The 24305-nt window shown below is 41.8% G+C and overlaps 1 protein-coding gene across 4 annotated transcripts in view; it reads left to right on the top strand.

The window, feature by feature from the left end:
* LOC122542284 (myocardin-related transcription factor A-like) overlaps positions 1 to 24305 on the top strand; it is a 200812-nt gene that overhangs the window by 12325 nt on the left and 164182 nt on the right. For 2 of the 4 annotated variants that reach the window (XM_043679873.1, XM_043679871.1), the window contains exons 2-3: positions 1613 to 1707; positions 10569 to 10644. In XM_043679873.1, the coding sequence (XP_043535808.1) occupies positions 1613 to 1707; positions 10569 to 10644 (171 nt within the window). Of the gene's footprint in view, positions 1 to 1612; positions 1708 to 10568; positions 10645 to 24305 lie in introns of those variants that run through there. The other 2 variants (XM_043679872.1, XM_043679876.1) reach the window with 2 other exon arrangements.

Below are 24305 nucleotides of genomic sequence, written 5' to 3'. Positions count from 1 at the left end.
CCACCCCAAAAACAATCTTTTGTGATGATGCTCGAGCAGTGCCTGCCAGGGGAAGTGCACCCCCTCAGGTCTCATTTCTGTTTCTCATTGGCTCTCTCGATTCTGATTCTGATTGGCAGCACTAATGTGTTGTCTGTGTCAGGACGTTTTGGCATAGCCAATTTAAGTCTTTCAAGAGGCTGGCCATCACTCTTAATATTATTAAATCTGCGTTATTGGCTCCACTGACCTGCGCAGATTGTATCTCTGATTCCTGCTGGATTTAGTTGAATAGGTTTGAGAGTGTGGGTCTCCTGGAACTTAACAATGTCACCCATATTATTGTTATTGGGTGTTTCAGTACGCTGTATTGGATATGTTCAATTGCCTTACAATTTTAATGTGGACTTTTTGAGGCCGCATTGCCTTTCAATTGTAATCTCTGCTCAGGAAGTGCTTCTCTTTCCCCTCTCCCACTTCTTCGTGCTTTTGCCCAGAGCCAGCTATAATTCATTGGGTTTCACTCCGATCCCACTGCAGAGTCTTTGGGGCAAAATCTAATTGACCTTCTGGTGAAGTATTGTGGCTGTGCGGCACTGTTTTTCTGTTGAGACACTAAACTGAGGTAAAAGATCCCATTGCAGTGTTTTGAAGGAGTTCTTATTGTCCAACCAATATAATTCTTCAAACAACATCACTAAAAGTTGATTATCTGATTATTATGGCAACTGTTGCTTTTGGGAGTTTTCTGTGTATAAATTGACTGTTGTTTCCTACATGACAACAATGGCTAGACTTCAAAAGTACTTAACTGTCTTTGTTAACGACCCAATGGCATGAATATTCTATAAATCCTACATGCACCAATACCTGAATAAGTAACATTGACATTGTGTGTAATGGTATCTTTACCCAGTGATTGTAAGCATCCTCCAGCAGTGTTAGATTAGATTACATTACATTACAGTGTGGGAATAGGCCCTTCGGCTCAACAAGTCCACACCGACCCGCCGAAGCATAACCCACCCATACCCCTACATTTACCACTTACCAAGCACTACGGGCAGTTTAGCATGGCCAATTCACCTAACCTGCACATCTTTGGACTGTGGGAGGAAACCGGAGCATCCGGAGGAAACCCACGCAGACACGGGGAGAACGTGCAAACTCCACCCAGTCAGTCGCCTGTGGTGGGAATTGAACCCGGGTCTGTGGCGCTGTGAGGCAGCAGTGCTAACCACTGTGCCACCGTGCCGCCCACATGACTTGACTTGCAGACAATGAGGTTGTTTTTCACAATTTTGACTCCATGATAGTGAAAAAGAAATGGTGAAATAGTTCCAAATCAGGAAGACAGGTAGCACGAGGGGAAACTTGCAGATGCTGGTGTTCCGATTTATCGGCTTCCCTTGTTCTCCTAGATGGTAGACATCATGGGTTTGGAAAAAAACTGTTGAGGCAAACTAGGTAATTGGTCATGTGTTCTTAGGAAGCCAAGGGTATGCATTAGTGGTGGATGAGGTGCTGATGGAATGGGTTGCTTTGCCTTTGGGTCAAGCATCTTGAGTTTGGAGCTGCACTCACCTAGGCAAGTGGAGAGTATAATATCATGTTCCTGACTTGTGCTTTGTAGATGGTGGATCGGCTTCTGAGGTGCATGGAGGTGTATTATTTGCTGTACCAATGCTTCTGGAACGTGCTCATGGATGGGGTGAGGCACTGCTGCAGGTTTGAATGATACACAGGAATGCAAAGTGTGCTAATTTATTCGCTCTTCCATTTCACCATACCCATGGCAATGTTAACGAGCTCTTGGGTGTGAACAGCTACTCATTTCTGACCGTTTTTGTAAATTTTTGGCAGGTTAAAATTCCTGAACTCGTTTCTTTGCTGCCCTCAATTACTTCACAACATTCCTGAGCACAGCTGTCACATCACTTGGCTGCTTGATGCAGGACACAGCCGAACTCTGAAATCCAGGGGCGGGGTGCTTTTCCTGTGCTGACAAACTCTTGCTTTGAAATGAGTAGTGGTGAAGACATCAAGTTGCCAAAGGATTTCTCTTGGCACTTCGGTTACAACAGTGCCGTATAGGAATTTGAAGGAGAGATTTTCAAGAAGTGAATGGCTGTTCACAGTTTTCTCCTCTGATCTCCTGTAGAAATCACTGACTGGGCTCAGTGCTGTTAGCAGTACCAATTTTGTTGGAAATGCTTTCATCCAGTCAATGCATGTGAATATTCTCCAGGTATTTAACAAACATCGATTTCCATTCAGTAGTTGACAACTTGAAGGCTCACAGATCAAATTAACTTGGTTTACAAAACCTAGCGAAGTGCACATTTATTGTATATATAATTTCAAAATATAACATTCACTCAATGTCTCTTACTCATTTAATTAGCATAGAGGTTTCCCACATCTGGATTTACAGATTGAAGCTAGACAGTTCCATAGAGCAGGCAGTGTGTTGGAACAACCCATATCATAGCCCTCAACCAGTGGTCTGCAGGATTAATCTGGGGAGTGTAGAGGATTGCACTATTGAAGAACATTACGCTGTGTTTCTCATGTACTAAGGGTGCCAATTTTTATTACCTGTTATCAGGCACCAGTATGTCAAATGGGTGGCTAATCAGAGTCTGAGCAGACTAATTCCACTGTGGGTGCATCATGCATCCACCTAAAAGGACAAGGACAGCAGATGTATGGAACACCACCTATAAGCTCTCCTTCAAATCACACACCTTTCTGACTGGGAGCTATATTGCTATTCCTTCACTGTCACTGGATCAACTCCTTTATAGCATTTTTGGTGTACCTGCACCACAGCTCAAGAAGGCACTTACCACTTGAACTTGTAGGCAGTAAATGTTGGCTGACGTTTCGTGCACTTGGATTTTAAGTTAATTGCAACAACGAAATTGCTGCTCTGAGATCACTGAACGCTGAAGTCAAATGGGAATTGAACCTGGCATCTTATTCCTGTGGGTTCTGGGTGGACTGAGTGATAGCAGAAGAACCTACTTGTAGGGGGAATGAAAGTTCAGTGGCATTCACACTTGTGTCAGGTGAACCACATCATTGTTGCTGAGCTTCTGTCTGCTGGTCAGAGGATTGCACCTCTCTTCATCTATGTTCGCCTTTCTTTTCCCCTTGCTTCCATTTCCCAAGAGATTAAACAGCATTTCTCTGCTGAGGCGGCAGGCTCTCTTTAAGCAGCTGCTGACAAGATGCAGGTGCAGCTGGAGCTCAGTCTCCACATAATATTTTTCCACTCGTACACTGCAAATTGTGCTTTACTTGTGTTTCCATTAGACTTTCTCAGATGGAGCTTTTCCACAATCTGCTACTCTGTGATATACAGTGTAATGGTCCACGTCTTTGTCCTGGTTTGTTGGAAAGAAGCAGTGGCGTTCCAGTTGGATTTAACCCCCGAAGGGTGATGAGGAAGGACGTCACTCATTTTCCTTTCCTCCTTCAGCTCCATGCTGCATTGGGATCTCCATGTCTTACAGGCAGCGGGTGCTGTCACTCCAGCGATGCCTGCAGGGCTGTCCTGGATGGCTTGTTTGTTGTTGAAATTTGAATTCTCAGCTATTTTTCAGAATGGTACTTTGCACAACGTGTGTGCTTGTGGAACCCTGCTACTTGTAGGTGGTGCTCCATAAGGCCTAGAAATAATAAAGGGTACATAAGATGGTCACCAGTAAGTCTAATTGGAAACTCAAGGGAAAACATCCTTACTCAGAGAATATGGCACTAACTTACCACTAGAATCAGTTGAACTGACTCTCATAGAAAAAGTGAAGGAGCAACAAATAGGATATGTTAATAGAGTTATAGGAATGGGAAGAGGCTTGAATGAGGTTTGCTGTTGATCCAAGTGCCTTGTTTCTGGACTACAATATTTTGTATGTGCAAGTGGTTGCAAGTTGATAGCATGTGATGCTTATTTAAGGTGAGAAATTGATAATCATGCAAAAAATACTGGCAAACCAGGATATTTACAGTATAACCACTGACACAGACTAGCTGGGCAGAATGTTTGAACTGTAAATCCTTTATAGTATTGTATATCACAATTGTTTAGCTTTCGAAGTGTCAGTCAACAAAGTCGCACAACCAGCAACGAGATGAATCAGCAATTCCCATGTTAGTCGGTAGGTTATAGGGAAGACACTTAAACCCCCTACTTAAATGTGCCCTGTGGTCTTTTACATTCTTGCATGTGAACAAATGGATGGTACTTCTAGCATCCATCAGTATTGCACTGAAATATTATCCAGGATTATGCACTGAGATTTTTATTGGGCTGCTGTAACTGACGCTTCCTGACTAATCTATTTTTAGATATGCTAAAGCAGAAAAACCTAATGAAATGCAGCTGATGCTATGCAAACTACTTTTGGTAATTGGGTCTTCTCATTTCTCATCGCTTTACTTAAAGCATCATTTGTCTTGAGAGTCTAGACGGTGAATTTCAATGGGCTATTCTGACCATTCCAGCAGACGTTTAATTCAACCTGTGCACTTTTATCAGGAGCTCCTGGACAGTGATCAAGGGAATGAATACTAGCTGCTTTTTATATTTCCAAACCTCTGATTTGTGGAGTATTGTTGAAGCACCTCATGACTCTGACTAAAGCCAGCTCACTTGGCACAGAGCACTCTGAAGACTTGGGCTTTCCTAGTTTTCTGGCGTGGTTCCACCCTAAGCTGTGGGTATACTGAGAAAGTCAGTGATGTAAATTTTGTTAAACACACAACGTTGTTCCCACAGTTTGGATGTATCTCCGCATTTGTTGGATAGTGTGAAATAGCCGTTGGAAATCATCAGTGCAACTGGACAATTCCTTTTCGTCTATCTAAATGTTGACTTAGATTATGCCACATTACACGATATGCTTGTACATAGGCATCAGAGCACATTACATAGGTGTTTGTTGCTACATGGCTGTGGGAGTGTGTTTAACGATAAGGGGTTGTTTTCTGTCCCAGTTATGTAATTTTCTGGAAGGTAATTCAGTTCAGTGGATAATCTGATTTTGCGCATGGCAATCACTTATTAATTGCACACCAAGAATAAGTGAATGGTAGCAGTGTCTCCAAGGAAGGAGTGCATTCATTGATTTTGTAGAAAAGCAGAATATCACGAATGCTGGAAATCTGAAGTGTAAACAAAAAGTGCTGTAAGTACTCAGTTGGTCAAGCCAGCTTGATTGGCACCACATCCACAAACATTGACTCCCTACACCACAGACACTCAGTAGCAGCAGTGTGCTCCAGCTGCAAGATGCATGACGGTAACTCATCAAGGCTCCTTTGACAGCACCTTCCAAACCTCAGGCCACTACTATTTTGGAGTTTGAGTACAGCGGGCACATGGGAACACTGCCACCTGCAAGTTCCCCTCTAAATCACTCTCCACCCAGACTTGGAGATATATTGCTGTGCCTTTAGTGTTGCTGGGTCAAAATTCTGGAACTAATTCCCGAACAAGATTATGGGTCTGCCAGCATCAAATAAGATGGCAGTCAATCAAGGAGTAGTTCACCATCACCTTGAACAGTTAGGGATGGGTAATTATGGTTGGCCCAGGCAGTGATACCTACGTCCATGATTAAATAGAGTCATAGATATGTACAGCATGAAAACAGATCCTTCGGTCCAAATCATCCATGCTGACCAGATAGCCCAAACCAATCTAGTTCCACATGCCAGCACCCGGCCCATATCTCTTCAAACCCTTCCTATTCATATACCCATTCAGATACCTTTTAAATGTTGCCAGCTCCACCACTTCCTCTGGCAGCTCATGAATTAAAATGATTTCTCCTTGGAAACTTTCAATGCCAGGCACTCCATAACTTAGAGACAAGGGAAAAAGATGCCTGCTTTCTCATTTTTTTGATGAATGTAGTTTCTTTCTTTGACCTGCTGAGCTTCCTGTATATCTCACCTTGTGGTTACTGAGGTTTACTGTGCTCCTTTTATGTCCTGTGACAGGAAGGTGACTTGTTGAGTTAGACTGACACAAGGCCTAGTTTCTGCACATGGGTAGCAGTTTAGTGAAACAAGATGGTCATGAATGGTGATCATGATTAGGGGCAATATGTGATACAGGTGCACAATCCTTTATCTGAAATGCTTGGGGCTAGCTGGTTTTTGGAATTCAGAATTTTTCGAATTTCAGAATAAGTGACAATTTGGTGAAATTTTAAAAAAATCTTAGTAAGCAGCAGACGCACTGTGATTGATTGAGGCCTGCCATGCAGGACCACGCCCCCACAAGTCTCATCTGATTGCCACGCATCGAGTGGGTGTAGTGTTCGGTTAACGGTTTGCATGCCAAACAACTTTGTTAATGAGGGAAAAAAGAACTTCATGACAAAACCTTTTGGGTTTCGGAATTTTGGATAAAGAGTTGTTTACCTGTACTTGCGTATCTTTTAACATGGGAAGCATAGTCTACGTGTGAGGAATGTCATGATTGTCAATATGCTAATATCCTTTGAGATCACCAAAAATCAGATGTGGCAGTGTATAGTTGGCTAGATAATTCAATATTCTGTTTGATCCTTTGAACTTCTAATTGTGCGTGCATTAATAATTTCAAGTGTACTTGTTAAGCAGTTTGAGCATTTAATGTACACACCCATCAATGCTCAGGCTTTGTTACTGAGGCATAGAATGCAGCTTAACAAAAATCTGTCAATCTCCGATTTGGTGTTAACAATTCATTGTGAATCAATTGCCATTTATGGCCATGTGTTCTGTTCTTCTACCACCCTTGCTAGCCTTCCTGAAAGGCCTGACTAATTTTGAACATTATCCGTGAGTCCTAGACTCACGAAAGGGCAGAAATAGTTTCTCTCTGCCTACCCAATCCGTGCTCCTTTATCTTGAAAACTTCAGTCAAGTCACCAATTAACCTCCTAAATTCCAAGGAATACAGCCAGTATTCCCAGCACAGCAAAGTTTGAAGGGTGCCATACACTCTGCACAAGTTGGCCTCTTAGTTACAGGTCATGTACAGAATTTCTGGTCTTCCAATTTTAATTGCACTAATAGGTTGGTCAGTGATAATACTACTGGTTTGATTTCTGATATAAGGGCCAGCTAAACTGGAAAGGTAAATTAGGTTATTGTCAGAAATTAAAGATCTTGAAGGTGTAGATGCTTTTTCCCGGAGTCCAGAGCAAGAAGGTAGTGCCTTTAAGTTAGAGCTGTGCCATTCAGGGTGATGTCAGAAACCACATTACACACTCTAACTTGTAATCTTGAGCTCTTTACCCTGAAACACTATTGAAAAAGGTCAAAGCAAAGGTTAATACAGTTGTTTGGTAAAGATATCAAGGTTCGTAGAACCAAGGTAACTATGTAGAAGAATTGAAAGGTTGCTGTGTGGGCGCAACCTTTGTTCTGCTAAACTGTTGATAAGGTATAGGGGCAGAATGAGACCATTTAGTCCATCGAGTCTACTCTGCCATTTGATCATGGCTGATATGCTTCTCACCCCTATTTTCTGCCTTCTTTCTATAACCTTGAACCCATTACCAATTAAACATCTGTCTAATTCTCAAATGTATTCACTGTCCCAGCATCCACTGCACTCTGGGATAGCAAATTCCAGCCCTTTGGGAGAAGTAGCTTCTCCTCAATTCTGTTTTACATTTGCTATCCCTTATCCTCTTGTTCTAGAATGTCCTACAGGAGGAAGCATCTGCTCCATGTCTATTTTATCCACACCTTTTATCATGAAAACCTCAATTTGATCTCCCTTCATGTTTCTAACTTCCAGCGAGGATAGGCCTAAACTGTTAAATGTTTCTTCATACAGCAAGCCCCTTATCTCTGGGATCAATCTAGTGAATCACCTCTAAACTGCCTCCAATGCCACTACATCTCTCCTCAAATATTGGGGACTAAAGCTGTGCATGATACTCCAGGTGTAGCCTCGCCAATGCCTTGTGTGGTTGTGACAGTATTTCCTTACCTTTTATGTACTATTCATTTAGCTATAAAAGCCAACATTCCATTTGCTTTATTTATCTGTTGTACCTGCATTCTAGTTTTCGAGGACAGTCAGATCCTTCTGGACTGGAGTATCCCAAAGTCTCTCCCCATTAAGATAATAATATTCATCTTCCCATTTTTCTGACAAAAATGTATGACCTCTCACTTTTCCACATCAAACTCCATCTGTCACATTTTGGGTCATTCTCCTAACCTAACTATATTAATTTGTATGGTTCTTATTTCCTCATTGCAATTTACAGTTCCATCTATTTTTGTGTTATCTGGAAATTTGGCTATAGAGCTTTCTACCCTGTTTCCAAGTCACTAATGTACATTGTAAATAGCTGGGTCCAAGGGCCAAACCTTATCGCACCCTACTAGTTACTTCCTACCGTCCAGAAAAACGCCCATTTATCTCGACTCTGTGTTCTGTCCATCAGCCAATAATTTGGGGGTGTCCAAGCTAATAAATTAACCCTAATCCCATACGATCCAACCTTGTGAATTAACCTTTTGTGTAACACTTTATCAGATGCCTTCCGGAAGACCAGATATATTACATTTATATGATCCCCATTATCCACTTTGCTTGTTACATCTTCAAAGAATTCTAGCAAATTAGTCAAACATGATTTGCCCTTCATAAAGCCATGCTGACTATGGATAGTGATTTGACTTTCCAAGCATCCTGATATTGCTTCCTTGATAATTGATTCTAACACTTTCCCAGCAACAGATGTTAAACTAACTGGTCTGCAGTTTCCTACATACTGCCTCCCTCCTTTTTTTTTGAATAAGGGCTTTACATTAACGTTTTTCCAATCCACTGGAAATTTTCCCATGTCGAGGGAATCTTGGAATATTGTAATTATTCTGAGATTGAATGGTCGATACATTGAAATTTTTAGAAATTTATTATAATCGTCAAATTCTGGGCTGGCACCAGGAAGAAATGAATCATGGAAGTAGTCAAGCTTACGAAAAACTGATTCACTAATATCCTTCATGGAAAAGGTCCAGTCGGCATCGCCAATCTAACCATCTGATTTCAGTTTCACATTATGGTGCACTCTCTGTAATTGTTGGGAATAACATGGTGAATGAGAAAGCAATGGAAGAATATATAGTTAGGAGTGGATATTCGCACGGTAGGAAGAGCCTTGTGCAGAGCTAAAACATAATCTATTCCCTTCTCATGCTTGCTCGGCAGAATGTTTGTGCTATAATGTCTACATAATTCTTCATTCCCTCCGAAATGGCCCAGCAAGCTGCTCAATAGTAGCGGAAGACCTACTGCAGCCACCTCAGAAACAAAGGGTGGGTTGTAAGGGAGGTCTTGCCAGAGTTGTTGACAAAAAGCTGCTGACATTGAGAGCTCACAGGTGAGAAACTGCCAGTTTGCTGAGCTGCTGGCAGATGGCCAGTAGGAGGAAGCAAGCATGAGTCAGGAGTAGAGCAGAGACTGTTTGGAGAGGGATAATGTTTTCTACAATGATGTCATGCTGGTCCTGAGCTCGGGGAGATGCTCTGATTTTGTCTGTAAGAATTGGTCTCACTTCAAAATATAAAATGAATCTCTCTTGATGTTTCAGCATTCCACAACATTACTGTGGCAGCCAGTGTTCTGGCACTGTACAGTCTGTCAGCCTTCTGGTCTTGTCATCTGACTAAGACTTGCTACCATGGAATTTTCAACAGTTGCTTTTAAACTTTTCTCGTTGGAAAAGGTTGGGAGATCGCCTCTTGCATTCTCCTCACCCCCCCCCCCCCACCTTCTGCAAAAGTGGACCTATTTTGAAGTACTTCAACTTCAGGATTGTCATTACAGAAAGCAAAATGTTACATTGTACAACATTAGCAACGGGAATAATCTGCTCCTATGTCGATGCAGAAATTTTCAGGATCGTGATTGACAGAAGTTCAGCTCCTTTGCCTTTCTCAGTTTCACTGGAACCTGGTTCAGATACTGTGTTCTCATAAGGTTTTAAAAGAACCAAGCTCCCCTAATGACTTGGATTTGCTTGAGCGCGATTGTGCTTTTTGAGATTTTTCTTGTTCTGACCATTGCTTGAAAGTTGTTCTGGGTGCAATTACTGCATGAAAACATATTTGTTTAAATTCCTTTTGTGCATTAGTTTAATGGGGGCATTGACTCAGGGGATTCCTGAAGAAGGGCTTATGCCTGAAACGTCACTTCTCCTGTTCCTTTGATGCTGCCTGACCTACTGCGCTTTTCCAGCAACACATTTTTAAGCATTGACTCAGATGAACATTTGATGCAAAATTATTGAGCAGTTCTGACAAAACGTCACTGACCCAGGGCATCGAGTTTATCCTGCTGCAGATATTGTTTCCCAGCATTTTCAGTTTTAATTTTGAATATTTGTAAGCTCATTTTCATTCAGCAATAATTGAGAGGCTTAGGGTTTCCAGTGCTTTATCAATAAGGGTTCCTTTTGTTTGTGTGGAAGAATCTTGTGTTATTGTTCCTGTCTGTATGTGTTGGCTTCAAAGAAGCAGTATTGTTGCACCTGAGTTGTTAAAGATGATTCTTCTCTTTTTTTTAGTGGACTTGTGGCTGACAAAATTGACTTTAAGAATGGAACAGAACTGGGAAAGGAGGAGACCAGAGACTTAAAGAAGGTATGTCTCTGAACTCACTTTAGTGAAGCTGCTGTAATGTTAGAAACCAGCTGTTTAAAAGACCAGCAAAGTTTTGGGATTGTTCAATGTACAGGCCTCAGGGGCTGAGTGATACTGGTGGGATCCAAACTGGGTGTCATTGAGTAGAATGTGCGACTAGTTGGTGCTTTTGATATCTCTTTCCATCACTTTACTGATGATTGAGAGTAGATTGATGAGCAGTAATTGGCTTTGTTGGGTGCGTCCTGCTTTTTATATATAGGATATAAGTGGGCAATTTTCAACATAGATGCCACTGTTTTTGCTATGCTGGAACAGCTTGACTTAAGATGCAGCAGGTTCTGAAGCACAAGTCTTCTGTATTATTGCCGGGATGTTTTCAGGACCCATAGCCTTTGTAGTATTTAGTGCCTCCAACAATTTCTTGATATCATGTGAGGCGAATTGGCTGAAGACTGGTATCTGTAATGCTGGGGCCTTCTGGAGGAGCCTGAGATGGATCAGCCACTTAGCACTTCTGGCTGAAGATTGTCGTGAATGCTTCAGACCAGCTTTTGCACTGATGTGCTTGGCTCTTCCATCGTTGAGGATGAGGATATTTGTGGAGCTGCCACCTCCAGTGAGTTGTTTAATTGCCCACCACCATTCATCAGGACTGCAGAGCTCAGATCTCATTTGTTAATTGTGAAATCGCTTGGCCCTGTTAATCACTAATTGCTTATGCTCTTTGGCTGCAAGTAGTTCTGTTTTCTATCATCACCAGATTGACACCAGTTTTAACTGTACTTAATGTTGCTCTGAGCACACCTGCATAGAGTCATAGTGGCCTCGAGCACAGGAAAAGGATCTTTGGCCCATCCAGTCTGGGCTGGTCAAAAACGAGCACCTCACGGTTCTAATCCCATTGTCTCGCTGAAACCATTCTGATAAGAGATTCAGCCATTGAAATGAACTGGGGATGTCAGTGTTATAAAAGATTTTGGCATCCTGGTGTCTCCCACGGTACCTGGCTCTGACCTTGTGGACTCTTGTTTATGTAGAAAATTGTTGTTTGCTGTAGTTTTTCTTGCTCTTTGTTTCTGTTCTTACATGTTTGTTTCTAGGTAAAACTTATGACAAAATAAAACTGCCTTTTATTGCAGGTTCAGCTTGGAGGGGCAAGTGCAACTATAGATTATCCAAAAGCGGCAATTGCTAACTTGCATTCTTTTAGTCCCAATCTCACCACCAACATCAAGCGCAAGGAGTCTTTGTCTCCAGGATCTGCACAACCACCTCTGTTATTTTTTCCTCCTCCTTCTGCTCTGGTATCTTATGTACTGTAGAGCTGCTTTTCTGTAAACATTCCCGTGTCTTTGTTCCTACTAAACAGGTTATCGTGGGAGATGTTGGACTCCCAGGTAATGGATGCTGAAGACTATGCACTTTAAAAGTTCTGAGTCTAGTATAAGGTTCCAGTTTTACTAAAAGTTACTTCAGGAATTGATTTGGGCCAGTTCTATAAATTGGAATAACTAAAAGATGAGTCAGCAGAGAATATATGGGTGTGGGGTGAGGAGTGCTCTTAAAATCCATTTGAAGCAACAAATAACGTTAGGGTGAAGATACAGGATTTATTGTGTTAAGAACTTGTTTTGGTAATTGCTTTGCTGATTTCATGGGAAGCGAATGCAGACTGTAGACTGGTCCAAAATCATCAACAGTTCCTGACTTCCACGTCATGAATATAGCATTCAACATTGTTACTGCAATCAAGTGGTCATACTCATTGCAAACAAGTGCATAAGTGTTATGCCAATAATTTATTCATAACTTTCAGCTATAGCCTGTTAATAATTGATTTGTATTTACTGAAAAAGCATTGCAAAGTTGAGATGTTAGGAGAATTCCTCAAGTTCCAGTTATACTGGTCCACTGCCCCCAAGTGTCTGTTATTCATGTGACAGCTTGAAGCTGAATATTTGCAGGACATTTGGTTGCACAGTTCTCAGCTGATATCTATAGAGGCACAATGATTAGGAACTAAAGTCTAGCTAATTTCATTTTAGGTTTCTTCTTTCTTCCTTAACCTGGGAGTACTGAGGACATTTAAGAACGCAATCAGTAGTAGGCCATTCAGCCCTTTGAGTCTGCTCCCCCTTTTGATATGATGATTGATCATCTGCCTCAGTCATATTCATGTTCTATGCTCATATCCATCAATGTCATTCAGCACAAGAAGTCCCATCGATTTCTATCATGAATCCACTAAATAACTGAACATCCACTGCTGCCCTAAGGCAGATAATTGCAAACACTCATTACCCACTGCTGCAATTCCTCCCCATTTCACTCCTAAACAGCTTGCCTTTTATTCTGAGACTTTGTTCCCTGGTTCTAGATTGCGTTCAGTGAAACATCCTTTCTGCGTTCATTCTGTCTATTCCTTTAAGAATTTTGATAGTTTGAGAGATTGCTTCTCATTCTTCTAAACTCCCAGAGAATGCAGGCTCAGTCTCCTCAATTTCTCCTCACAGGGCCATCCCATCTTTGCTGGAGTTAGTCATGCGAATGTCTGCTGCGTTCCCACTATGGTAAGTATGTCCTTCCTTAGAAAAGGGGACAGGAGCTACACACACACTCATCCACCAACCACTATTCAATAGAATTGGAGAAAGACATCTTTGTTCCTCTGTGGCTGTACTAGTCTTTTAATGAGTGTGATTAATTGTATTAGATTCTAAGCTTGATGCATTTGACCCTTTCTTAGCAAGTATGGATTTCTATAAAGCTGAGCTGTGGATTCTCCCTGCAGATCAGCAACAGACCAACATTTGGAAGTGCAAGGTTCCTATCATCCGTTCATCTTTACCTTGGCTGAAATATGCGAACATCAAGTGTCTTGATTTGCTGCAAGGGCTGTGTTTATCTAATCATTTTGATGAAGTAGAATTCTGCATTTGGTTCAGAAATGCAGTATATGTTTGCTGTACCAAGCATCTTTCTAGATTAGTAGCCCTTCATCCTTAGTCCCATTCTTGTATGATTGCCACGTTTTACCCAGTAGTTGCTTTGCTGAGCCTCTAGCCCATTTGTTGAACCATAAGTTGTTCAGTTTTTCTTGCCATCTTGAAGCATACTTGGCTGTTATTCTAAAAGGTTGTTTTTGCCTTCTGGTTCTGTGCTCACCTGTTCTGCTTCCCGAAATCAAGTCACTGTTACTCATGGGAACAAACAAGCAGCCCTTGCTTGATGTTTATCTGTACACTCTTCTCAGCAGAGATCAGAGGGTGAGAGCTGACTTGGTGTTTTGCTATTGTGGGGTGATCTGATACTCAGTGACAGAGGTTTACAGAGCAGTGACACCAGAGAAGAGGCACTGAAGGGTGGAGTCATGATTCTCCTGTCTTGGGTCGTGTGTCTGGAGTCTCATAGGTGACACTGGAAGGAAAAGCATGTAATTCATTAGTGCCCCATGAGAGCTCTGGTTACCCTGAAGCACATCTGATCGGTGTGGGAAAAATAGCTGTCTTCACTTGACAGTGTTCACTGTGGTATAGACTATATAATTTATATATAATTTATTTTAAATTTGGATTTGAGTTTTGATTTTTAGTGATGGATAGATTTTTCTGCATTTGTCAAGTATGTAATGATTAACTTCTAAGTATCCACGGAGATTTCTTTTAATGCATTTTGAGGGAGTATATTTCATGATAAATAGGCTTTTTATTTACTTTAGGAGATTTATGACTGAGCAACATAAAAATTGCACGTCAAGGTTTCTGTCAGAAAATTCCAGAATTATTTTTTAAGCCTTAGGGAAGCCTATAAGAAAATGAGGGAAGAAAATGTTTTTCAGTTTGTGGCAGTTCTGCAGAAGTCCTTGGATGAGGCTGGATCCATAAAACAGTACTCCTGAGAAAAGGAGAAGATATAAAGCGAAATCACCTTAGAGGAAGAAGTTTAATAGTCATAGGCCAGAATTGTTTGCATAAAACCCTGAAGAGATTATTTGTAACTGAACATTGAAAATCAAGGGTGGTAAAAGCTCCTGATTTTCCAGCCTGGCAATTGAAGTCTGCTAACTTGAACCTATCAAGCAAGATGTTACAAAGAGGTTTTTCTCTGGTATGCATACTGTGCAAGGGATGCTTTTGGGTACTGTCAATGTATTTTTGAGAAGTATTTTTGGAATTATTGGGATTATATTTCCAGCATGCATTTCAAAATCTTTAATGGCGTACTATGCATGCATACTTTTGTATGTTCTATTTTATTTTCATTTCTTTGCAACTGTTTTATTGTTAAATCTAAATTTTGCAGAATTGTGTGCTATCTTTCAGAGAGATCACCTTGTTAAAATGAAAACAAAGCATGATCCATTAAGTCAGACTTTAATCTGATGAGTTAATCAGTAAAAATATCAGCTGGATTATAACTCCTCAAACAGCATTATAATTTACTTTTGGTGAGATGGTTTAGGGATAAATAATGAAGTCGTACCATGTGATCTACTTTGCCCATTTGAGAGTACTTGACCTTGCTTTAACTTCTCACAGAGCACCTCTGACAGATCATCACTTCACATAAATTGTGAACTCAATACTTGAGTTGGACTTGAACCTATGACTGTCTGGCTGGGAGGATACCATTGAAAATTCTTTAATTGGTGCTACTGTAGAGGCACCTTTGAGGTATATGAGCAAAGCCCTGAATAATTGCTTCCCTGTGATTAAGATTCATTCAGCAAATTTTCATTCATCCACTGTGCTGTATTTAAGGCCAACAAAGTGACAGGATTGAATGGAAGGCATCACAGTGTCAGCAGTAGTTTGTATATTGAATATTGTCAAGACCTGTTATGGATTTTCATATTTCCATTGCTTTAATCCTTACTCTGTTTAAAATTATAATGAGCTTGTTCACTTTAATTGCTTTGCAACATGTCCGAAGCATGGCGACATATTGGTTAAACATCATTCATATCAGCAGATGGTTTGTTATGGATTGATTACCTATGATGCTACCTGCACTCTGACTTCCAAGAATAGGAGGGACCCAGCAGTTTGGGAGAATTCTCACAGTGGCAGTTCAATTTCATTGGCTTTGTTGTCTGTGTTACTGTTGCTAAAGAAACATAGGAATAGGAACCAGAGAAGACAATTTGGCCCATCAGAACTGCTCTGCCATTCATCTAGATCATGGCTGTCCAACCCTCTGTGTAGCTCCTGATGTTTTAATGCCCTCCTGTACCTTGCTTAAATGACCATTTCACATGAAGCAAAACCTTTTGAGTACTGTCAGGAGATTGAAATAAGGCCTCTTTTCAGTCAAACTCATCCCACATGCATATCCACTTTGCTTTTCTGTGACTCCTGCTGTAATAAGTGAAGCTGTTTAGCTTTTTAACTTCTCCTTTTCCTTCCCTCTCTGCCTACTACCTCATGACCCCTCTCCTGCCTCCATACAAGGCTCAGGCGTGATATGGAGTCATACAGCACGTAAATAGACCTTTCGTTGCAACCTGTTCATGCCGACCAAGTTTCCCAAACTAAACTTGTCCTATTTGCCTCTAATAGACTTATATCTCTCAATCTTTCTATTCATAAACCTGTCCAAAGTCTTTTAGATGTTGTAATTGTACCTGCATCTATCACTTTCTCTGACAAGTCCTTGCACATCTGAACCACCCTCTGCGTGAAAAAGATGCCCCTCGTTCCTTGTAAATCTTTCTCCTCTCACCTTAAAAATCTGCCCTAGAGTTTTGAACTCCCCTAACCTCGCGAAAAGACCTTTTGCTATTCATCTTATCTACGTCCTTCATGGTTTTATAATCCTCTACAAGGTCACCCCTCAACTTTCTACGCTGCAGGAAAAAAAGTCCACAGTAGTTACATGAAAACATTAGTGATAGACTTTGCATTGCTGTCTCCATTGCTTTGCTATGCTAAGATCAATCCCTATTCTACAAACTAGGGATTGTGAAGAGTTGCTTTATGAGTTGCATATTGCTGTTAGCCCTTTCAAAGAGTTACAGTTTTACAGCAGGGAAACAGACCCTTCGGCCCAATTCATCCATGCTGGCCAGGTATCCCAAATTAATCTAATCTCATTTTCCAACATTTGACCAATATCCCCCTCAACTTTCTATTCATACACCCATCTAGATGCCTTTTAAATGTTGTAATTGTACCAGCCTCCTCCACTTCATCTGGCAGCTCATTCCATACACGTACCACCCTCTGCGTGAAAACGTTACCCCTTGGATTCTTGTAAATCTTTCCTTTCTCATCTTAAACCTATGCCCTTTTAGCTTTGCACTCCCATACCCTGGGGAAAAAGTCCTTGACTATTAACCCTATCCATGCTCCTCATGACTTCATAAACCCGAAAAAGGTCCCCCCCCTCAGCCTCCGACACTCGAGGGATAATAGCCCTAGCCTGATTAGATTCCATTTCCTATGGTATGGAAACAGTCCCTTTGGCCCAATAAGTCCACATGGGCCCTCCGAAGAGTAGCCCCCCAGATCTGTTCCCCTAACTTATATTTACCTCTGACTAATGCACCTGACTCTATGGGCAATTTAGCATGGCCAATTCACTTGACCTGTACATCTTAGGATTGTGGGAGGAAACTGGAGCACCCGGAGGAAACCCATGCAGATGCAGGGAGAATGTGCAAACTCCACGCAGGCAGTCACCCAAGGTTGGAATCCAACCTGTGTCCCTGGCGCTGTGAGGCAGCAGTGCTAACCACTGAGCCACCCACAAACGTCATCAGCCTCTCCCTATAGTTCAAACCTTCGCACCCCAGCAACATTCTTGCAAATCTTTTCTGCATCCCTTTCAAGTTTAACAACATCTTTGGAGGTGTACTTTATCGGTGTAGTTCCCGTGGTCTTTCAGTTATGCAGTTTGTTACATGTTGCGTTGGCTGACATTTGTTGTGAGCAATTTAGTGTCCCCAGATATTCACAAATGCAACAGAACTGCTGAGGGCTCCCAGACTCTTGCAGCTGGACAGTGTATTACACTTTGTGCTTTGGGAGGTTGGCATAGCACTCAATATCTCATATGGCTCCATAGAATATCCTGTGTTGCTAAGCAAGTAAGGCTATTATTGACGATAAATGTGTGTTAGCATGTGTATTCTCCAAAGGTTGGTGACTACAGTTTTTAGTGCAATCAAATGCTATTCATTCCGTACCTTTAGGCTTGGAAATCAATCTGTTCATTTGTTTCTGTAATTTAAATCTGTTTTGGCAATCAGCATAAATTATTGACTGGTGTATAAATTATCTTGTAAATTGCCAAGTCCTGCTGTGCAGAAATATCAACTAAACCAAATCATAACATATTTTAATGATTATATATTCTTTCGTCTGTTACTGGAGATTCAAAATTGCTCCATGTAGGTTGGATGTTGGTATTTAGTGGGGAGATCTTTGGTGGGTGGGTTCATCCATTCTAACTTGTGGCTGAAAGCATTTTCGATTTTATCTTTGGCATTTGCGTTGGGCTCCACGGTGCTTGAGAATAGTGAAGGGGTGGCATGGCGGCTCAGTGGTTAGCTCTGCTGTCTCTCTGCGCCGGGGATCCAGGTTCAATTCCACCTTCGGGTGAGTGTCTGTGTGGAGTTTTAACATTGTCCCTGTGTTTGCAGGGACTTTCCTCCCACAGTCTAAAGATGTGCAGGTTAGGTCGATTTAGTTGTGGGTTACAGGGACAAAGTAGGGGGAGGTAGTCCGTCCAAGTGGGGTCAGTGTGGACTTGATGGGCCAAATGGCCTGCTTCTATGGTTTTTCAGTTGGCCTTCATCTGCTTGATGGGTTACCAACCCATTGGTGACTTGATGTGGTAGAAGTGCAGTGTTTGATTAGTTGTGGCACTGCTTATCTACTGTAACTACACTCCTGCAATGTAGCCACGGTGAGCAAGGCCAGTGTTGGATACCCATTCTGAGTTGCCTTTGAGAACGTAATGATGAGCTGCTCTCTGAATTTCTGATGAAGGACTTTTGCCCAAAACGTTGGTTTTCCTGATTCTCGGATGCTGCCTGATCTGTACTTTTCCAGCCCCACTGTAGTCTAGACTCTGATCTCCAGCATCTGCAGTCCTCACTTTCGCCCTGCTCCTTGAATTGCTGCAGTCCTTGGGTTGTACGTCTACCCTGAGCGCTGTCTGGGAAGGAGTTCCAGGATTTTGAACCAACTGTAGGGATTAATTTGAAAGTTCCACTTTTGATCAGTGACAATACAGTGTGAACAGAGAACTGCTCACTCTCCTCTGTTGCTGCTGCTTTTGTACGTAGGTAGCTGCAATCGCCCCAGAACAAGTACAACTCTGGTACTTTGGTAATGCATATGTTTTTCATTTGACATGATCTGGAGTACTGGCCTGCTGTTAAACTGTATGAAGCACGATAACCACCTACACAAATCCTGGCCGGTGTGTGTCTTGGCTCTGCTTAACTGCCTTAGATCTGTAGCCCCAGTACAATAATTCCGTAACATTGTACTTGTTCCTGAAAAGGAAGTGAATCTGGATTTCCTGTTGCAGCTAATTTAAAAGCTGTAGTGTTTCTGTAGGATCTTCATATAAAAATGAAATACTGTGCACGCTGAAGATCTGAAATAAAAAGAGAATGAGTGCTGGAGCAACTCAGGTCTGGCAGCATTTGTGGAGAGAGAAGCAGTTAACATGTTGAGACAACTGACTCTTTGGTTTGAAGTTTCAGCTGAGAGTAGGGACCCACCTCCTCACCCTACCATCTTAAGAAAAAACAGCAAGTTGTGGGATGGTCCAGTGATTAATTGCGAGGCCGACTCACCAGGGAAAACAGCCCAAGCCTGTTCAGCCTCTACCTGTAGCTCAAATCCTCCAACCCTGGCAACATCCTTGTAAATCTTTTCTGAACCCTTTCAAGTTTCACAACATTTTTCCGATAGGAAGGAGACCAGAATTGCACGCAATATTCCAACAGTGGCCTAACCAATGTCCTGCACAGCCGCAACATGACCTCCCAACTCCTGTACTCAGTAGTCTGAACAATAAAGGAAAGCATACCACACGCCGCCTTCACTATCCTATCTACCTGCGACTCCACTTTCAAGGAGCTATGAACCTGCACTCCAAGGTCTCTTTGTTCAGCAACACTCCCTAGGATCTTGCCATTAAGTGTATAAGTCCTGCTAAGATTTGCTTTCCTAATGACTCTATGACCTGCCTTTGTGCAGAGAATTCCGGAGGGAGAATAAAACAACTCTTGCTTTGTTGGATGTGTGATATGACACAAGGCTTTGCCTGATCCTGTGAATCTCTGTACAGAGTGCGTGTTTTCTACTTGATGGAGCACACCCTTGCAGATTCCTGGAGGCATTGAGCATTGGTTCTGCCAATGACTCCTTGGAAGAACTGTGGAGAATAACACTGGTATCCTCACTCATCTGAGAATTGAGCACGCTGTACCTTCAATTGTTGAGGCCTGTTAGACAACCAATGTGCTGTGCCGAAGTACTGGGTTTAAATTTCATTGGTGTATTTATGATTCAGCTGTTAGCCTACAGTATGACAAAGACATCAGCCCAGACCTTTCCGTAATGAGTCCTCTTGGGCAAACAAAATGCCAGCACATGTTCAAACAGCTCAGTAAAATATTTACACCTAATAAGATTATCATTCAGTACAGAATTTAAAAGCAGCACAGGTGGGGATCACTTCTAGTGAAGTTGCAATACTCATGACCTTTGTGTTTTTGTTTGAGATCATGGCTGTGGTGTTAAGTGTAGATGCTGCTCGAGGCAATGTCTCTGGGTTTTTAATGCCGTTTGGTAAGTAGCAGGTGAGGAGTTTGAAATATATATCCTAAGGTAAGGGTGTAACAGGCTCAGTTTCTTTACTTTTTTTGCGGTTGTGACAATTTGTTAGTTAGCAAATAGATGTTGCTAATTTCATAACTTTTATCTACTGTCACAGGCAATTAGCTCCTCACTCTCCTTTTTAATTTTCCTCTCCTTTCTATCATTCTCTCTCCTCCCTTCCCAATTTTCATTGTCGTCTTCGTTTTTTGTCTCCCGTTCTCTCATTCACGCTTCCCCCTCGTCCGTCCTTCACTCCCTCTTTCTCCTGTCCCACCCCCATCCAAGAAAGTACAAAATCGTGGAATTTATATTGCACCTGTGAAAAAACACACTCAGCTGGGGAATTCAACCTCAGCTGGGGAATTGCATTTTGTTCTCCGAGCTTCAGGAAAACGTGAGGACATTAGAGAACACGGGAAACATTCATCTTAATGATTCGAGTGATGGGGAGTTTCAGTTCTGTGGTTGGATTGGAGAAGCTGTGGTCACATTCTTTGGAGATCAGGTTGAGAGGAGATTTGGTAGAGCTGCACAAAGCCATGAGGTGTCTGGACAGAGTAAATTGGGAGAGACTGTTTGCATTGGTGGGATGGTTGGGTGCAAGGGGTCACAATATAAGAAATTAGCAAAAGAGTCAATGAGACAAGGGGAAATATGTTTTAACCAAGTGAATGGTTAGGTCCTGCAATGCACTGCCTTTGTGGGGTAAAGACCAGATCAGTTGAGACTATCGTCAGAAAAAGAAAGAATGCTTAGGGGTATTGGAAGATAATGAGGGAGGGTCATTTCTCCTTCAGAAGGCCAGCACAGACCAGGAGAGCTGAATGGCCTCCATCAGTACTATGTAACCAACCTGTGGCTTGACATGTGCCTGTTGGCCTGAATGGTCTGTATGTGTGCCATTGATAGTTCCTGCTGACATTTGGAAATGAGTAAACTATGACACTGTCAATTTGAGGTGATGAATTGTGTGCCACACCAAATGTATGCCAGCAGGATGCTGTGCATGGGCTTGAGTAACATTACTGCTGTAGTATACTGCATCACATGCATGTTTGTGTAAGAAAAAAAAAGTCTTGCTCAAATTCTGAGCTACTGTTACAGAATCATACAGCACAGGGGAAGGCCATTCTGTCCATTGAAACTGACCTGGCTACTTGAGAAAGCTATCTGATTGGGCCTCACTGCTCTTTTCCCATAACACTTTAGGATATTGCTTGGTGGAACTTGCATTAAAAAAACAGCTTTAAAATGATCACCTTATTTGTTAAATCTTGAAGGTAATTAAGTGGTTAGAAACTGAACTGCACCCAGTGTATGAGATCCTCAAAGACGCAGTGAGTTGGCTGAAAATTGCTAGTTGTTAGAACTTTGAAAATGTGGCAGGGGATTCTACAAATGGAATGTGATATGAGTTTTAAGAACAAACTAACAGATGAGATCTATTTTCTCATCTTACTCCCTTCTTCCCCACCACCTCCAACCAAAAGCCTCATTATCCTGAGGCTTTTAGCATTGCACTTCATGAGACGGGCAAATTCTTGCATCTGACCCTGCCCCTGAGATCAAAAGCATTCCTTTTGGAGAAAAGGCAATCTGATAGCTACCCAGCCTCCACTAAAATGCCATTCAGGCTGAGTTGGGTCAGTGCTACTTTTACTGTTAAAGGGAGTTTCAACAGGCAGCAGTGAGAGTCCAGGAGTGACATGACATGGCAAAAATCCGTGAGGAGCATTGAGCTACCAAATAGATTGAAGTATTCATCACCAGATCTGCAACTAACCACCACACTGGCACCATTAGTTGGCTAATTTGTCTGCATTGATCCTGATGAGCCTGACTAAATGATTCTTAACTGTCAGTTAAACAGCTTCCTTCCTATCTCCAATATTTTTATAACGGATTAAAGAATCTTTTATACCCCTACAGTTTACCTTGTATTTTTTGGGAGACTGTGTTTTTGAAGTCTGATAGACTCTGGGTCCAGGCCAGCCATTCTGTTGTGATATCAGTGTCCTGATGAACCTCGGAGTGTGGTCAAAAGGCAGCTGGAGTGGGAGCACAGCATGTTGGTGCTCAGATGTTCTGTGCGACAGTAGGGTCGTATCAGGCACAATCATCCCATTGATTTTGGCTACACTTTAATGGGGAAGTCGATGCACCCCCAAATACCAATGGTCTGAGTTAGAGTATCATTAACCGGAACTTGGAGCTGTCAGCTGCATAATTACTGTAGATTCAGGAGCCGATTAGAGGCTGGGATTGCTGCCGAAAGTAAATTTATCTCGAGTCCCCAAAGTCTGTCCATCATCTACAAGCCACAAGTTAATGTGATGAAATACTCCTCACTTGTCGAGATGCAGCCCCAACACTTGAGCTCGAGACCATCCAGGACCAAGCATCCCACTTGATTGCCACACCACCTACCATCTTAAACTTACACATCCTCCATCCTCCACCTCCACCTGTTGCACAATGACAACTGTGTACCATATTCAGGCTGCACTGTAACAAGTCTCTGAAGCTGCTTTGACAGGACTTTGCAATATGGTGCCCCCTGCTACCTAGGAGGACAAAGGCATAAGGTGCACAGGAGCACCAAATCCCACACCCTCCTCACTTGGAACTATATTGATGTTCATTCACCTTTGGAGGTCCAAATGCTGGAGCTTTGTCCCTAATATCATTTGTTGGTGTAACTATAGGATAGACTGTGGGTGTTCATGAAGACCACTCACTACACTTATTGGAGGGCATTGAGGGGTGAACAGCAAAATGCTGGAATTATCAGTAATGCACAGTAGAATTTTGAAAAAAACCTGGAAACAACTTTCCTGGTTGTCTAAACTGGCAGTCTTTCCTGATTAGAAAAACAAAGCCATTGTGCACTTTGGCAGCTGAATCTTTAATGGTGCTTTCTTTTCCATCGCTGTGGTTTTCCAAAGAGATACTTAATCATTCTGCAGTTGACAATATCCAGTTATCAGTGACTCACTAATACACACACTCATATACCATTAGCTGTTGTTTTAACATTTCCACTCAAAGTGCAGGTTGATAAAATGTACCAACTTGAATTGCACCAATCTAGTTTAGTATTGAGTACCTTGGTAAACTGCAAGTGATCAGCCACTGGAGGTTATAAAATTCACAGTGGGAATGTTTGAGCTTTTATAGGCATAAACATTTATATTGTTTGTCTCACAATTAAGAGTTTTCATTGCTATTTATTATGTATTGACCAGTGGTCATGAATTCTATTTTAGAAATGGTGCTTTATGCCTTTATTGGTTTTATATTCTGTACTAACCATGAGTGTCATTATATGTGGGATTTTCTTTGACAGGCATTTTACCAGATATAAACATTAGAAAGGGTCGTGACCTTAAAATTCAGGAGGGATTTGTGGAAGCATTTCCTACAATGGGTGATAGAAAAGTGGCACTAATTCCCACAAAGTTTAGAAGCTAGATTATTGAATAAATTTGGATCTGAAATGGATACTGTATTTTGCCAAGTAGAAGAGATGTGGCGGATAAATGAAGTTCGGTCACAGATTAACCATGATCTCACTTAAATGGTGGAACAGATTAAAACGCCTACTCTTGTTCCTCCTATTATGTGACTTCCTTTCTTTCCAAAGCATCTTGTCTACTCTGGGAATCCCCACAAAAACAAGAGTCAAGACCAGATATAAATGTACAGTCAATGTAAATGTTATTGTCACAGTTGCATTTTATGCTTGCAAAAAACACAGCGGATGAGTAATATTAAGGCTTTTAACTGAGAGATTTGAGAACTGTAAAAATGTGCTCGAGT

Source organism: Chiloscyllium plagiosum, chromosome 39 (genome assembly GCF_004010195.1).
Source record: "Chiloscyllium plagiosum isolate BGI_BamShark_2017 chromosome 39, ASM401019v2, whole genome shotgun sequence".
Classification (NCBI taxonomy): Eukaryota; Metazoa; Chordata; class Chondrichthyes; order Orectolobiformes; family Hemiscylliidae; genus Chiloscyllium; species Chiloscyllium plagiosum.
Note: the sequence above shows the minus strand (reverse complement) of the source record. Positions and strands in the feature narration are given on the sequence as shown.